Source organism: Rattus norvegicus, chromosome 8 (assembly GCF_036323735.1).
Source record: "Rattus norvegicus strain BN/NHsdMcwi chromosome 8, GRCr8, whole genome shotgun sequence".
In the NCBI taxonomy this organism is placed as follows: Eukaryota; Metazoa; Chordata; class Mammalia; order Rodentia; family Muridae; genus Rattus; species Rattus norvegicus.
In genome coordinates this window covers 28,570,671-28,586,719 of record NC_086026.1, presented here as the reverse complement: position 1 = coordinate 28,586,719, position 16,049 = coordinate 28,570,671, and the positions used below count along the sequence as shown (strand labels likewise).

Genomic DNA, 16,049 nt, shown 5'->3' with positions numbered 1-16,049 from the left:
CTGCCTCAGTCCCAAGCATAGGCTTACAGGCAAGCCTGGACCACCAGCCGTGTATTCCGGGCTCCTGCTGATTAGTGTTTTTGGTTTTTGGTTTATTTTGTTTCATTTTGTTTTTCAAGACAGGGCTTTTCAATGTAACCCTGGCTGTCCTGGAACTCAACTCTGTAGTCCTTGAAGTCAAAGAGATCCTCCTGCCTCTGCCTGCTGACTACTCTAGGTACTCACAGAAGAAGGCATGAGGAGACCTGCTCAGTCCCCTTACTCCCTTGGGATATGATCTCTCACTGAACCTTGGAGCTAGGCTGGCGGCCAGGAAGACCCAGTGAGACTCTTTCCTCAGTATCTGCACTATATGGTACAACCATGTCTGGCTCCCTCATTGGTACTGGAGATTTGAACTCAGGTCCTTGTGCTTGCACATTGAGTCCTCACCCAGAGCCCTAGTATTTTACCTTGAAGTCCAGGATGACCTTGAACTGCTCCCACCTCTGAGCTCTGGGACTTCAGGTCTGTACCACCACAGTTTAAGAACCTTTAGATTTATTTAGTTTATTGGTGCGTGAGTGCTTTGTCTGTGTGCATGTGTGTGCATCACACATGTGTGAGCAGGGAATTGAACTCAAGTCCTCTTCAAGAACAACCAAGCTGGGGTTGGGGATTTAGCTCAGTGGTAGAGCGCTTGCCTAGCAAGCCCAAGGCCCTGGGTTCGGTCCCCAGCTCCGAAAAAAGAAAAGAAAAAGAAAAAAAAAAAAAGACGCCAACTCCGTGTGCTCAGGTCTTTGGTAAGAACAAGTGCTTTTAACCACTGAGCCATCTCTCTCTAGCCTGTAAAATTTTTATGAAACGGAGAAAAAAATCCACATGTATATATAATTGGACACAGTCCACATATCATTGAATTGACTTTCATTTTTCTTTTGGTGCTGAAAGCGAGTGACACACAAGGCCTCACACAAGCTAGATATGGGCTCTACCCAGAGACCCAGCTCCATCACCTGCACCATTTCGAAGTACCTAGTTCAGTGGCACTTAGCACGTTCACTGTGTTGTGTAACCATCTCCAAAACTACTCTGCTTGCAAAATCAAAACTCTGTCCCCACTGAACACTAACCCCATCCCCCAGACCCAGCCACTGAAGCCACAGCATCTAAGGGCCTCCAGGTGTCTGTGTGTCTGTGTGTCTGTGTCTGTGTGTGTGTGTCTATGTGTCTCTGTGTGTGTCTATGTGTCTCTGTGTTTGTGTGTGTCTCTCTGTGTGTCTATGTGTTTCTGTGTGTCTGTGTGTGTGTCTGTGTGTGTGTGTCTGTGTGTGTGTCTATGTGTCTGTGTGTGTGTGTCTGTGTGCCTGTGTGCCTGTGTGTGTCTGTGTGTGTGTCTATGTGTCTCTGTGTGTGTGTGTCTATGTGTGTGTGTCTGTGTGTGTGTGTGTCTGTGTGTGTGTGTCACCTCAGAGATTGACATAGGTGTTTGCAGACACATTTATTTCAACCTCTTCTCTACTTCTATCTTGAGACACCGTCTCCTACTGAGCAGGAAGCTCTCTGTTTCGGTAGAACTGAATGAACAAGCTGCCTGTCTCCCACCCCTGGCATTTGGGGTGCAGGTCTATGTTTCTTGCTTGGTTATTTGTTTGAGACAGAATTTCTCTGTGTAATCCTGGCTGTCATAGAACTCAGGTTAGCCTCAAACTCACAAGTATTCTCCTGCCTTTGCTGTTTTCCTGCCTCAGCCAGTTCTGAGGCATTCACACTGGGGTCTCTTTATTTAGACTGGAGCTTGGACTCACCACTGACCCTGACACAGCAGAACGGGAGGTTGAAGCCCCAAGTCCAGTTTCAAACAAGCATTTATAGGGGCTACAGAGGCAAGCAAACAAATTAAGGGGGTCTCTAGCCTGTCACACATTTGATTGGGGGGGCTATTGTGGGATTTTGTTGCCCTTTAAAATAATTGGCTGGTGCTGGGAGTCAAACCATAAACGTTACTTCTGTTTTCCTCCTGATTGGTAGTTGTCAGGGAGTGACTTGGAGGTGCAGGCTTGTTAGTTAACTTGAATCCAACCTTAGGTCAGGTTGGAGTCTGAACCCAAGATGGAGTTGGTTTGGTCTCTCACCTTTATTTATCCCACAAGAGCTGGGATTAAAGGCATGCATGTCCGCTCTGCCTGGATTTGATATGGGGCTGGAGACTTGAACTTGGGTCCTCCTGCCTGCACATCATACACGTTTTCCACTGAGCCACCTCTTTAGTCCTTGTGCTGTTTCTATTGTCCCTATAAGATTCTTTCTCTGTGTGTGCATGTGTCTGCATATGCAGGTCTCCATGGAGGCCAGAAGAGGGGAAGGGATCCCTTGGAGCTGGAGTTACAAGTGTCTGTGACCCACCCAACAAGGGAGCTGGGATTTGAACCCCATGCTTCCTGATTGAACAAAAAGTGCTCTTAACCACTGAGCCATCTCCCCAGCACTTTCTGTTCTGTTTGTTGTTTGCTGTTTTATTGCTTTGGGTTTGGTTGTTTTTTTGTTTTTTTGTTTTTTTGTTTTTTTTTTTTTTTTTTGGTTCTTTTTTTCGGAGCTGGGGACCGAACCCAGGGCCTTGCGCTTCCTAGGTAAGCGCTCTACCACTGAGCTAAATCCCCAGCCCCTGGGTTTGGTTTTGAGACAGGGTCTCACTATGTAATCCTGCCTGGCCCCAAACTCCCAACGAAAACCAAGCTGACCTTGAACTCACAGAGATCTGCCTGCCTGAGCTTCCTAGCTGAGATTAAGTAAACGTGCACCACGGTGGCTGGCCTTTTATTCTGGTTGGCTGCTTGTTTTTTGAGAGCAGGTCTTGTGAAGCCCAAGCTAACACTGAACTTATGAAGTAACTGAGGATGCCCTTGAACTCCTAATGCTCCTGCCTCTACCTCCCAAGTGTTGGGATTGCAGATCTGTCTGTGCCACCACTCCCAAATCATGCAGCACTAGGAAGCGTCCTGCGTGCCAGGTAAGCTCTCTACAAGCATCCCACACCTCCTGTTTTGAGACAGGATCTCCTATAGCTCAAGTCGTCTTCAACTCAGCTCCTAGCTGAGGCTGATCTTGAGTCTGATTTCACTCGGACCCCGGGACGGAGCTCAGTACTAGGCAAGTGCTCTGTTGTTCCCCACACCTCAGCCATGTTTCTCTGTCTGCTAAGGCACCTGCTCTCTGTCCAGTTCTCCCTCTACACTTTGCGGCCTCAATGGGTGGGCGTCAGCCCTTCTGTGTCCCCAGTAATCAGTACTTTCCTTCCAAGGTCTTTTCAGCTATGTGCCTCTTGCTGGACAGAAGCTCTGGCCAGGACTGGGAGGTGGCACACCCTTTGCTCCTAGATGGGAGGTGGGTGGCACTTTGGGCACTTATGTCTGCTAGGTCTTGCTCAATCCCAGTAGTTACCTCCTGACCCTGCCCTGCTGATAAGAACAGGCTATCTTTAGCCCCAGGGTTTAGAAAGATCTGCTAGGAAGCTGCCAAGGTCACAGGCACAAGTTGCATAGCTAGAAACTGAACTCTGGGTCCCCACCCCCAGTGCCTTCACTCAGGCCACCTGGGTGCTAAGCTAGCACTTTCTCACTAACCCAAGGCCCGGGCTCCCATTAAAAAAAAAAAAAAAAAAACTTGCACTGTTATGCAATTTACTGACTTCAAAGAAGGTGGTTGGCCTGACAGAGTCACCCAGCAGCAGCCAGGTGGAGATGAGGCAGTTTCTACTGTGAGAGCTCAGGGGCCCAGCTCTCATCCAACCAGATCGCCAACTGCCCTCCCTGCCCACCCTTCCACCATCGCTCCCCAATTTTCACAGTCTCTTGTTTTTGTTTATTTGATCGCTTCAGATTTTCAAAAATCCTCTTTATTATTAGTGGGGAGGTGGGCACAGGGTGCCACCAAGGCAAATGCTGGTCAGAGAGCAGATTATGGGAGTCAGTACCAGTGTCTGTCTGGGTGTGGGCATTTAAGGAGACAGGGTTCAAGCTGTAGTTCAGGCTGGTCTGGAACTCACTCTGAACTGGAGGCTGGAATCCCATGAATGGCAAGTTCTCTTCCTTAGCCTCCAGAGTGCTAAGGGGCCAGGTATGAACCCCATACTTATCTTCGGGGTTCGTTGCTTGTGGTGCAGGCTGGCCTGGGATTCCCCTCCATCCTCAGCTCCCACCACCCGAGTACTAGCAAGTACCCGAGTACTTTATTTTGTTTTTTTGTTGTTGTTGTTGTTTGTTTGTTTCGGAGCTGGGGACCGAACCCAGAGCCTTACGCTTCCTAGGCAAGCGCTCTACCACTGAGCTAAACCCCCAACCCACCCAAGTACTTTAAAATTCTTAAAGATTTTATTTTATTATTGGCTTATTTTATTTTCTGAGACAGATCTGTTCATATAATCCTGGCTCTCCTAGAGCTCTATCTGTAGACCAGGCTGGCCTCAAACTCAGAGATCTGCCCGCCTCTGCCTACCCAGTGCTGGGATTAAAAGTGCACACTACCACACCAGGCCCCTATTGAAACATTTCAAAAACACAGAAGGAGGAGCCTGGGAAATGTAGCTGTGATAAGCAGCATTGGCTGTTCTCGTAGAGGATGAGGGTTTGGTTCGAGCACCCACATGATGGCTCCCAACCATCCGTATCTAGTTCCAAGTGGTCAGACGCCCTTTTATGACCTCTGCTGGCACCAGGCAAGTACCTGGTTCACATACATAGATGTAGGCAAAACTCTTTCCCGTACACATAAAGATAAATAAGTCTAAAACAATATAGAAACGTGACGATCGTGGTGGCACGAGCCTGTAACCTAACCACTAGGAGCAGAGGTAGATAGACCTCTAAGCTTGGTCTACAACAAAGAGCTTCAGGACAGCCAGGACGACACAGTCTCAACAGCTCACACATATCCCAACTTGCTTCCCCACACCCCCACTTCCACACCCCCCCAAAAAAAAACCCTAATAAATCCCGTTTTTATGTGTAGTTAAAATATTTCTAAAGTGAACTTTAAAAAAAAAAAAAAACCCAAGCAAAGACAATAAGCCATCTGCTGCTTCGCTCCTAAAGCAGTGCCTGCTACCTGCAAACTTCTCTAGGATCACACAACTTTCCAGTCTACGCATGCGCAACAGACTCGTACTGAAGCAGCCTCTTCCCGGGCTCAGAGCGGGAGAATTGACGCACGCGTACTGGGCCAAACGCGGACTGGCCACTCGTGGCACGCCCTCCCTACGATGATTGGTCCTCACACCTGAGTGACAGAAGGCGTTTCTTAGGTTCTCCACAAAATGGCCGCTCCTTCCGAAGCTCTCTGTCCACTCGCTGATTGAGTCCTGCAGAAGACGGACGTAGGAACGATCCAATGAGTCTTAGGCTCTCTGGGAATGGGGCAGGGGCCACGGTGAGACAAATTTGCGCGGGCTCGGACTAGGCGGTCAGTCATGGCGGCTTTCCGTGACATGGAGGAGGTGAGCTACGGGCTACTGAGCCTGCTGGCGGCCAACCGCGCCGAGGCGCAGCAGCGGCGGCTGCTCGGGCGTCATGAGCAGATGGTGGAGCGACTGCTGGAGATGCAGGACGGCGCCGACCGGCAGCTTCGGGGTGAGGGCCGGGGCCCAGCGCTCCAGCCCTGGGGGACTTCTCGGTTGGAGCTAGCACTCCTGGACCTCAGTTTCCCCACCTGACATTAGCCATCGCCCAGAGGCGTCCAGATAAGTGGTAGAGCTCACAATGCGCGACTCTACACGATCTTACTCCGTAGCTCAGGAAGGTTTGGAAGTCAATTACGATCCATCCCTCAACCCCACCCTTGCTCTCCACTCTTGAGGGTCTTCCGAGGGGGAGCGTCGGTTTCTCCACTCGTGAAACCGTTGTCATGATAGTGGATGTCATCTAGGGACTTAGAAGTAAATCTAGGGGTTAGCGGGGCCCGACCCTTTATGAACTTTCCAAGACTCAGTCTTAAATGTAGTTCTGGCTAGTGTAGAACTCTATAGCTGAGAAATTCAAAGAACCTTTGCTGTCAGCTCATCAGTGCCGTGGTTACAGGTATGAGCAGTCTCCCATCTCAGTGTCCTTCACTGTCAAAGGTTGGGAACTTTTTAAAAATGTTCATGCCTTCCCAATAGATTGTTGTGAGCAGAGCCTGCTGTAAGCTTGGCCTTGGGTGACTGCAGGGAAAAGCCCGTGGAGGCTGGAATCCTACTAGAGAGGAGACAGGATAAACATTTACACTGCAGTGATGGATTGAGGAGACAAGTCCTTTCTGTTATGAGGAGCGGTGACATGGCAGGACTGGGCAGGGCTTTCTGCAAAGATAGTGGGGAAACCTGGAGGAGTTGAGGTAGCAGGGATATGGTAAGGGTTTTAAAACATTTGCTGCCAGGCGGTGGTGGTGCACCCCTTTAACCCCAGCAGGCTCAGGACAGACAGAAGAGCTCTTTTTTTTTTAAAGAGTATTCATTTTAATTTATATACTGCAGTTGTCTTCAGACACACCAGAAGAGGGCATCAGATCCCATTCCAGATGGTTGTGAGCCACCATGTGGTTGCTGGGATTTGAACTCAGGACCTCTGGAAGAGCAGTCAGTGCTCTTAATCACTGGGCCATCTCTCCAGAGAATTCTGTCTTAAATAAATAAATAAATAAATAAATAAATAGAAATAAATAAGGACAGACAGAAGAGCTCTGTCTCAGACAGACAGACAGGCATGCTGTGAAGAGCTAGAGAGTCATGACTCAGCAGTTAAGAGCACATACAGTTCTGGTCTGTATAGCAAACCCCAGGCCATGCAGGCTGCACACAAGTCCCACCTGCAAGTAAGGGAAGGGAACCCATAGTTTTATCCAGGATACTTGGTGAACATCACCCAGACATTCACCTTATACAGAACAGAACAGCCATGCAAGAGAGCTGGGAGGGGGTGGCCAGAGAAGGGGTGGGAGATCACGTCTGCACTGGAGGTCCTTCCTCGGTCCTGCTCAAAAACTGCCAGGAACAGGGGCATAAAGGAAGTGTTTCGCCAGTGCCCGAGACAGCAGCCGGGGAAAGTGCCTGAGATACCAGCTGGAGCTCAGCAACTAGGAGAGCACAGTTCTTCCAGAGAACCTGAGTTTGTTCCCAGCGCCCATGTCAGGCAGTTCCCAACCACCTGGGACATCATTTTCACAGAGATGTGACACTTCTGGTCTCCGTGGACATCATGCGCACAATTGCATACAGCTAAGAGTAAGGATTAAAGTAAGCTTTTGAAAACCCAAGCAAGAGGGGCAATGGCTGTGGTTCAGTTGGTGGAGCGGTTGACTGGCATGCATGAAGCCCTGGGTTCCATGCCCAGAGCTGCATTAGACAGGCATGGCAGAAGGGACCTGTCAAACCAGTGTTCCAGAGACGAGCAAGAGGGTCAGGAATGAGACTGGAAGGAATTCAAAGCAGCCTAGTGACAAACACAAGACCCATGTCAAAGGAACAAAAGTATAACAGGAACTGCTAGGACTTGGAGCAAGCAGTAATAATGAAGTAAGATCTGGGGGCCGTCGAGATGGCTCAGTGGGTAGAGGCCTTAGCTGTCGAACCTGGCCATCTTAAGTCTGATTCCTCAGAGCCGTGCAGGGATTGCGCTGACTCCTGCAGCTTGGCATCTGATCTCTACACGCAAACATGCTGCTTTTTATTTGAACAAGTCTTGGTTGCTTGAACATATAATCATAAAGTTTGAGATACCGGAGCAAGAGGTTGCTGAGAATTCAAGGTTAAGCTCAGTTATGTAGAATTTCTGGCCAGTATCGGCTACAGAGAAATCCTATGTCACCCTTCCCCCGTTCTGCCCCACAAATTTTTTTGAGAGGGGTTCTTGCCTAGTATGTGTGAGGGAGGCTCTAAATTAAAACCCAGTGCCATAAAATAATTAAAATTAAGTAACTCAATGGCTATACATTGTGACCTGCTTCTCTAGAGTAACTTGGGAGAATAAAACAGAAGGATCCTTTGAGTCCAAGAGTTTGTTTGTGGCCAACTTGGACATCATAGTGAAATTCTCATCTCATCATTCAACCTTCCTCTCCAAAAACCATAAAGATTATAACAAAAGCTGGTAAGAGAGCTGTACACGGACCCTCCCAGCATTTGGGAAGTAAGAGGCCAATCTGGGCTACCTAAAACTACTTCCCAAACAAAAGACACCAAGTGCTGCTTTGGTAGGCAAAATGCCTGCCTAGCACCCAGAAAGTCTTGGCTTCCACCCCCAGCACCACACAGATTGGGCATGGTGGATAACTTAGGGGCGCCCCCTCCCTCTACCAAGTGGGTCCCAGAAATGGAACTCAGCACCTTGTCTGCTGTTACTGAGTTGCTGGGGGCCTTGGCACAGGGTCTCTGAGTTTCACCTAAGCCGGAGAACTCTGCACCCTCCTGCCTCTGCCTCCTGAGTCCTGGGTTACACTCTCAGTGTTGCCTGTGTCCAGCAGAGCAGGGGCCAGGCCCAGAGGCTGGGAAGCGCTCAGGCTTGGAGCAGAGTTCTGGGCAGAAGACAGAACAAGAAAGACACCCACTTCTGTCCCATTGCAGAGACTCTGGCTGTGGAGGAGGAAGTGGCTCAGAGCCTTCTTGAACTGAAGGAATGTACGCGCCTGGGAGGCACCGAGCTCCAGCAGCTGGAAGTGGAGCTCCAGAAGGCCAGCAAGGAGGATTCCTGTCTGCAGGCCAGGCTCTGATATCCTTCACTGTGCCCAGCAGCCTCTGTCAGAGTGCACTTGGGTTAGGCTGCAGCTCAGTGCTGAAACACCCTGCCTGGGATACCCCAGTGAGAGATGGGAGTGTGGCTCAGTGGTAAAGCCCTTCCTAGAATCCCCCAGTGAGGGGCTGGGATGTGCTCGGGTAGAGCCTGCCTAGCATCGGATCTTGAGGTGATTGTCCTAGCTCTCAGCCTTGCCCTTAACTGACTGCACTCAGCTCACCGCAGAGCTGCAGGAGCTCAGGGAGATGGAGGAAGATCTCCAGCGACAGGAGAGAGACGTGGATGAAGACAACACTGTCACCATCCCCTCTGCAGTGTATGTGGCGCAGCTCTACCACCAAATTAGTAAAATAGAGTGGGATTATGAGTGCGAGCCCGGGATGGTCAAGGGCAGTATCCTTTGAGAAGTCGGTGTGGGCTGGGGGGGGCACCTGGGGAAAATGGGTACACCCTCCTCCTTTCTCCATGACCATCCCAGCTCTGCGAAGGCAGAGGTTGGTGATCTCATGGGAGATTGAGGTAACCTGGTCAGCAAAGGAGAGACAGACAGTAAGCACAGACTTCTGGACATCTGTGCCCAGGAGTAGAAAGTGGGCTCGTGGAGAGATATTGATCCGTTGTACTCATGGGGTGTCATTCCCCACATCCAAATGCAGACAGTGTCTCCACAGATGACAGGTAGAGGGAGCCCAGTTTATCTGTGACTGCACAGTATGGAAGATGCGAACGTAGCGCCTTTGCTCAGCATATAGGTGACCTGGAACCTATGTGAGCTCCAGACCAGCCGCAAGGCCTTGCTGGACCTCCCCGTTCTGTCTCAAGTGCTGGGACTGTAGGTGTTTGCCATCACGTCCAGCAAATAGACCATTTTTTTCCCCCCGGAGCTGGGGACCAAACCCAAGGGCCTTGCGCTTGCTAGGCAAGTGCTCTACCACTGAGCTAAATCCCCAACCCCACAAATAGACCATTTTTAATTAAAAAGAAGTGGGGGTGGCTAGGCAGAGGGATCGGTGAGTAGGGGCTCTTGCCACCGAGCCTGATGATTGGAATTCCATCTCCGGGACCCACTTGGTAGGAGAACACCAGCTACACATTGTCCTTAGCGCACAGGGACACTGACATGTTTGCACTCACACACCCACAGAAACAAACAAACATAAAAAGGAACCAGCCTGGTACCCAGCACTTGAGAAGCCGAGGCAGGAGGAATCACAGTTCAAGGTTAGTGACAAACTGGGAAGACTGGATATACTTTCCTTTCATCTTGCCCTCAGTTCACCACGGCCCCAGCGTGGCCCAGCCTATCCACTTGGACAGTGCGCAGCTCTCACAGAAGTTCATCAGCGACTACCTCTGGAGCCTGGTGGACACTGCATGGTAGCCAGAGCCTTGACCTTGCATAGAATTGAGGTTGAAGGGGCCAAGAAAGGGATCACTGTAAAATTAAATTCTATATGTAAACGAGTTCGTCAATTTATTCGCTTGCTTTGAGACAGTGTCTCGTTGAGTCCAGGCCGGCCTGGGACGTCTTCTTTATTTTTTTATTACATTAAAAATCATTACTTTTACTGTATGAATGTTTTGCCTGCATGTATGACTGTTAGCTATGTGTTCCAATGAGGTCAGAAGAGGGCATCAGATCCCCTGAAACTGGAGTTATGCGTGGTTGTGAGCTCCCATGTGGTTGCTGGGAATCAAACCTGGGTCTTCTGCAAGAGCAGCCAGTGCTCTTAACAGCCACAACGTCTCTCCAGCCCCTGTCCACCTTCTTTCTTTGAGGCAGGGTTTGAACTCCCAAGGATCTGCTTTCTCCACCTCCCCCAGCAGTTTACCCAAGTTTTGGGTTTGGCCTCAGGTCCTCCTGTGTCAGCAGTCAGCTAGCAGCTACCTCACCCCTCTTCCCCATTTATGAGGTCCTGACACCAAGTTCTTCACTGGGAGATTCTCGGGTTGGGCCCAACTCCTGAGCCACATCTAGAGCCCGGTCACTCCACCTCACCTAGTGACAGCTGTCTGAAGTCTTAGCTTTTGGGGACACCATCCCTGACCTCACTGGATTCTGGGAGTGTCCTGACAACAGGAAGTGTCCTGAGCCATGACTGAGTGTCCTGGGGGAAGGTCACACCACTAACGGCTACTGGACTAGCATTAGCCCACATTGCCTGCTGAGTCACTGCCGTGGACTCGTCTTTTCATACCAGTGTGGAACAGTTGCAGGATAGAGTACTCACCCAGCCCGGGTGTTCTTTCCTCTGGCTCTACACAGTGACCTGCAGACCTGGTGCCTGGCAGAGACGGCCATGGGGTTCAGGGCTGCCAAATAGCCAAGCCAGGGGACTGGAGGTGGCTCATGGATAAAGGTGCTTGCCACCAAGTCTGATGGCCTGAGGCCTCATAGGACCCTAGGGCCCATATTTGCCCTTAACAGCACCTCCTCTCTTCCAGGGGACCTGGGTTCAATTCCTACCACCCATAGAGTTCAATGCCTTTAACTCTGATTCAGGAGGTTAGATGCCTCTGACTGTGTCAGGCTCTAGGCACACACATAGTGGGTGTATATATATGTGAAACACTCAAAATACACAAATCTTAAACAACAACAAAAAAACCCAACAGCAGCAGGAACCAACAATGAGGCTTCACTCTGGTCCCTGTGGAAAGGAACTACCTTGCTTTGCACAGGAATGGTGAGTGCCTGGCTGCTTGAACCCCTGAACCTCCTAGCAGTTGGACCTGCCTGCGTCTACCCTGCTCCCTTCACTGGAGGAGCACCAGGGGCTGACTCCAGGGCCCAGTGAGTGAGGATTGTGTCCCAGCGTCCTGGAGAGCCCCCAGCTCTGCATGCCTAGGCTCTGAGTCACTACCTAGCACTGGCTGGCTGCCCGGGACATCCTGGGGCCAGGCCACAGCCTCCTGCCCAAATTCCTACCCACAGCCTGGCTTGCTCTTTCTAAGAGAACCAGACACTCATTTTTAGGACCAGCCAGAAGGAAGAGCAATCATGAGTCTAGTTTACAGATGAGGTAAACTGAGGGACAGTTCCACCTGGCCATTTCCCTAAAGTCCCAAGGCATCATATGAAGTTCAGGGGTTGAGCCATTCACCTGTGCTCTACTGCCACCAATGGGCAGTGGCACCTACAGCCACGTGCCCCCTGAGGTACATAATGTCTTCCTTTGAGGTGTCACCAGGATGAGGTGGTTTGTCAGGACAGTGGTGAGAGCGCCCAACGGGTAGCCAGCCTATTTTTCCAGTCTTTCTATCTCCTCTTTCTGTCTGGGTCAGCTGTGGTTAGAGCATCTCCACCAGGCAGCCTCACTAAGCAGGAAGGATGCATAGGCCAAGGAACTGAGCAGGAGGGCCCAGGGACAGCCAAATTGGAAGGCCGTCTCCTGACTCAAGAGCTGGGCTGGTGTTGGGGACAGAGGATCCGTTGTGGGTTATGGATATGACCACACTTGGGGACTGAAGCCTACAGGTGACTCACCTCAACCTGTGACCTGCTTTGTTGTTCCGGCCGCTCTCACCTCTGTCTCAGGACCTCTTAACAGCCCTTTTTACTGTGTCTGTATGGAGAGACACAGTATGGAGGGAGGTAAGTGCAGGCCATAGCGTGTGTTCATGCTTGTGCAGAGTGAGAGGGTCAGTTTTCTCACCTTGATGAGGTTTCCAGGGATAAAACTCAGATCACCAGGTTTGTGTGACAAGCTCCCTCAGAGCCATAGCCCAGTCCCCCAGTGGCTGAATGTCCTGCCCACTCGGAGCTATGCCTGGCTGCACATTGTCTGGAAAATGAAACTAAACCTGGGCTGGAGATTGTCTCAGGTTTCGCACCTGGTAGCTGCCTGAGCTCCCAGATGTGGGTGGGGGGAGGGAGGGAGGGGGGAGGGGAGTGGGAGGCTCTCAGTCTCCACCAAGGGATGAGGCCATGGATGAGGCCATCACACCCAGCGATAAGGAGTTGCAGGGGATAAAATGCTGTGGGAGGTAGAGGTCTAAAGGGCCTCAGCACAGGGACAAGGGTGGGAGGGTGGAGGTGGTGACACAGAATAACAGCATCAAAGCTGAGAGAAGGCCAAGCGTTGGGACCAAGCAACCTCAGAAGGCACCTTGATCAATCTGGGTCTGCAGTCCACAGTATAGGGGAAGATTTTCCAGATGGCCAGCGGCTTGTCTGAGTAAGAGACTGATCTAATCAAACCCCAAGTTTCTCCCATACACTCCCTAAGACAGCCAGGCCAAAGAGAGGGTCAAGGAGGGAGGCAGGAAGGGGAGGGTGTTGTTCCTCCAGGGCAGGTAGCAAATGCCAATAGGGGTCTCAGACAAGACAGGGGAAGTGTAGGGAAACTTTCCCAGGTAGGCTAACTGGGGGTGATGTTCCTGAGAACTTAATCTCAGAAAACCACACTGGGGGGAGGTGGAGCATCGCGCTGGCTGCTGAGCAGAGCCTCCCCCCCCACCGCCTCCCTCCCGCTGGGCTCCAAGCTGACTCACCACAGACAGCTGTGGTCTGTGATACTATGAGTTGGACGACAGCCTGGGGGGCTGGTGGTCAGCGGGGAACAGCAGTCTATGTGTCAGAAATCAGCTTCTGCCCGGCATTCTTGTCCTGGACAGAACTGAGTCCACAGAGACAAGACAAGCAAGACCACCCTTACTTGCCCACCCTGGGTCAGATAGATACTGCACACATTGGGGTACCCATCCAGGTCTTTCACTGATCGCCATTCTGAGCCCAGAGAACTTCAGGCAAAGACAGGAAAGGAGAACCCTGACTCAAGTGCCTCCCTTATTAGGCAGGCACTGCACAGTGAGTAAAACGCCAGCCCTTCGTGTATGTTGGTACGTAAGGTGTTTGTTTTTGAGACACAGTCATCGACCCCAGGTTGGTCTTAAACTCACTATGTAGGGAAGGATGACTTTGAACTCCTGATCTTCCTGCCTCCACCCCCCCCCTGCCCCCCAGTAATAGGGTGACGGGTATGAGTGAGCATGCTTGGCTTTTTGGGGCCCTGAGGGGAAAAAAAAACTGAAGCCAAGGATCAGAAACTCCATCACCGGGCTGGAGAGATGGCTCAGCGGTTAAGAGCACTGACTGTTCTTCCAGAGGTCCTGAGTTCAATTCCCAGCAACCACATGGTGGCTTACAACCATCTGCAATGGGATTTGATGTCCCTTTCTGTTGTGTCTGAAGACAGCTACAGTGTACTCATATACATGAAATAAATAAAATAAATCTTAAAAAAAAAAAAAAAAAGAAAGAAAGAAACTCTAACTCCAATGAGTGGTGGAACGCGACTTTAATCCCACACTCTGGATCTGTAGTGGTAAGCAGATCCCAAATTTGAGGCCAGCCTGGTCTACAGAGCGAGTTCTGAGACAGCCAAAGCCAACAGAAAAACCCTGTTCTTGGAAGAAGAAAAAGTCAGCCCATCACCTTCCATGACGACACCCCATGGGAGCCCCACACCTGCTCTCCAGTGTGTGTTAAATCCCAAGCCATGGGAATCCGCCATGCTGTGTGTCACATATGCCAGCAACAGGACTCGGTGCAGCGGTCCTTGAAGGCCTGTGCAGTGCAGTCAGAGGCTTTCCAGGCCACTTCTGAGCATTCTCTCCCACAGGCGGTTTGGCTCTTGCCCCAAACAAAGGGCAGAAGGAATGGCAGATGCGCCATCCTGTGGTTGGAGAGGAGATGACAGGTCTGGGCAGAGGTCCCACCACAATCTGGCAGAAGGTGGGATTACCCAGCAAAGCTAAGGCTCTGAAGTGCACAGGGTCACAGGCTGAGCCAGTTGCTTCTCTAGTGCGTCTCCATTGCCGTTCCATTTCCCAGACTCTTTCCCGGAATTTCTCTTATTGGGCTCAACAATGGGACTCGAGTGGGAGATGGGTAGAGGTCCTTTTCCTCCTCCACTCGCTCCAGCAAGATTTCCTAAGGCTGCAGCGTGTTTCCCTGCAGCAGTTCTCTCAGGGTGTTGGCATTTAGTCTAGGCTCCGCCCCACAGTTGCCTAGCAACAGCCAGGTGTGCCTGACTCATTATAAGAGGGTCCGCTCGCTCGCTAGCTCTTGTTCTCTCCTCTTGCCCTCTCCCCCAACCCTTCTCCCCATTCCCCTCCCTCTCCACGTGCTCATGACCGGCTTCTATGCCCCTCTCCTCTCTCCTCCACATCTTCACCACAAACACTTGGAAGGCAGAGGCAGGTGAGTTTAGTCTGCGTTCTCTCTTCGGATGAAATAAACCAAGTCAAGCCTAATTAAAGTTTATATGGCAGGTTGGTCGGATCTTCTTCTCTGGCAGGTTCACTGATGTCCCAGGCGGAGGTCAGGGAAGTCCCCTTGTAGACAGGCAAGGGTGGGGCAGAGAAAAAGGTGCACAAGACATTCAAGAGCCGCTGGGGGAGAGGAAGCCCCGCCCCTGGGCTGGAAAGTTCAGGGTAGAGTGTGGGGTTATGCCAGCCATGCCCTGTAACAGGTAGGGACCGAGGGATGCTGGGAGAACCTGGAGGCCAGGTCTGCTTTGATTTAAATAGGCACCTCAGCCACTTGTCCTGGGTCTCAAACCCAACGTGGGCTATACTGTGAGATCCTGCCTCAAAAACTACCAAATAGGGGCTGGAGAGATGGCTCAGCCGTTAAGAACGCTGACTGCTCTTCCAGAGGTCCTGAGTTCAATTCCCAGCAACCACATGGTGGCTCACAACCATTTGTAATGAGGTCTGATGCCCTCTTCTGGCCTGTAGGCGTACATGCAGGCAGAAAGCTGTATGATGTATACATAATAAATATTAAAAAAAACAAAAACATGACTCAAACAGAAAGCTTTGACTGACAGGCTCAGCAGCTGAGGATGCTCCCTTTGTAACCAGGGCCACAGTGCACACTCCAGAACAGCTTAGCAAGACTGGGGTCCTCTGAACACTTGTAACCCCAACTCTGAGCAGAGCAGAGCCAGGCAGGACCTTGTTGGCTTTAGACAAAGCTGAGGGAGCCTGCGGTTCAGCCCCTGTCTCAAAGGAATAGTTGGGAGTTTTGGGACACCCAATGCCCATTTCTGGCATCCACAGATATACATGTGCACATCTGCTTACAGACTGACAGACAGACAGACAGACAGACAGACAGACACACACACACACACACACACACACAAACACGAGTAAAAGTGTTCTTGGCACAAGCCTGAGTTCCTGAACCTGGGTGAACATAGAGAAGTGACTTCACAAAGCTGTCCTCCAAGCCTCCAGACGCCTCCTCTGAATGCCACACCTCCCATGTACGCACACATCAAGATGACAAAGTTTTCAAAA

General features: G+C 50.9%; 1 protein-coding gene across 3 annotated transcripts; it reads left to right on the top strand.

The window, feature by feature from the left end:
- The first annotated feature begins 5,238 nt into the window (after positions 1-5,238).
- On the top strand, positions 5,239-10,311 carry Spc24 (SPC24 component of NDC80 kinetochore complex). 3 transcript variants are annotated; one of them, XM_039082256.2, is made up of 4 exons: positions 5,257-5,603; positions 8,570-8,714; positions 8,950-9,054; positions 10,013-10,311. In XM_039082256.2, exons 1-4 carry the CDS (start codon positions 5,444-5,446, stop codon positions 10,227-10,229), a joined length of 627 nt encoding a protein of 208 aa, XP_038938184.1. In that variant the 5' UTR covers positions 5,257-5,443; the 3' UTR covers positions 10,230-10,311. The 3 variants fall into 3 exon arrangements, 2 of the variants coding, with proteins under 2 accessions (XP_038938184.1, NP_001385801.1); NM_001398872.1 differs by having other exon boundaries at positions 5,421-5,603; positions 8,950-9,131; XR_010053991.1 differs by having other exon boundaries at positions 5,239-5,603; positions 8,570-9,054; positions 9,883-10,202.
- Positions 10,312-16,049: the final 5,738 nt, after the last annotated feature.

What these genes read in the sequence shown, in the direction of transcription:
- Spc24 (XM_039082256.2), top strand. Translation starts at nt 5,444, where the DNA reads ATGGCGGCTTTCCGTGACATGGAGGAGGTGAGCTACGGGCTACTGAGC. An exon ending in CGCCGACCGGCAGCTTCGGG is followed by an intron (nt 5,604 to 8,569) that starts GTGAGGGCCGGG and finishes GTCCCATTGCAG; the next exon opens with AGACTCTGGCTGTGGAGGAG. An exon ending in TGTCTGCAGGCCAGGCTCTG is followed by an intron (nt 8,715 to 8,949) that starts ATATCCTTCACT and finishes AACTGACTGCAC; the next exon opens with TCAGCTCACCGCAGAGCTGC.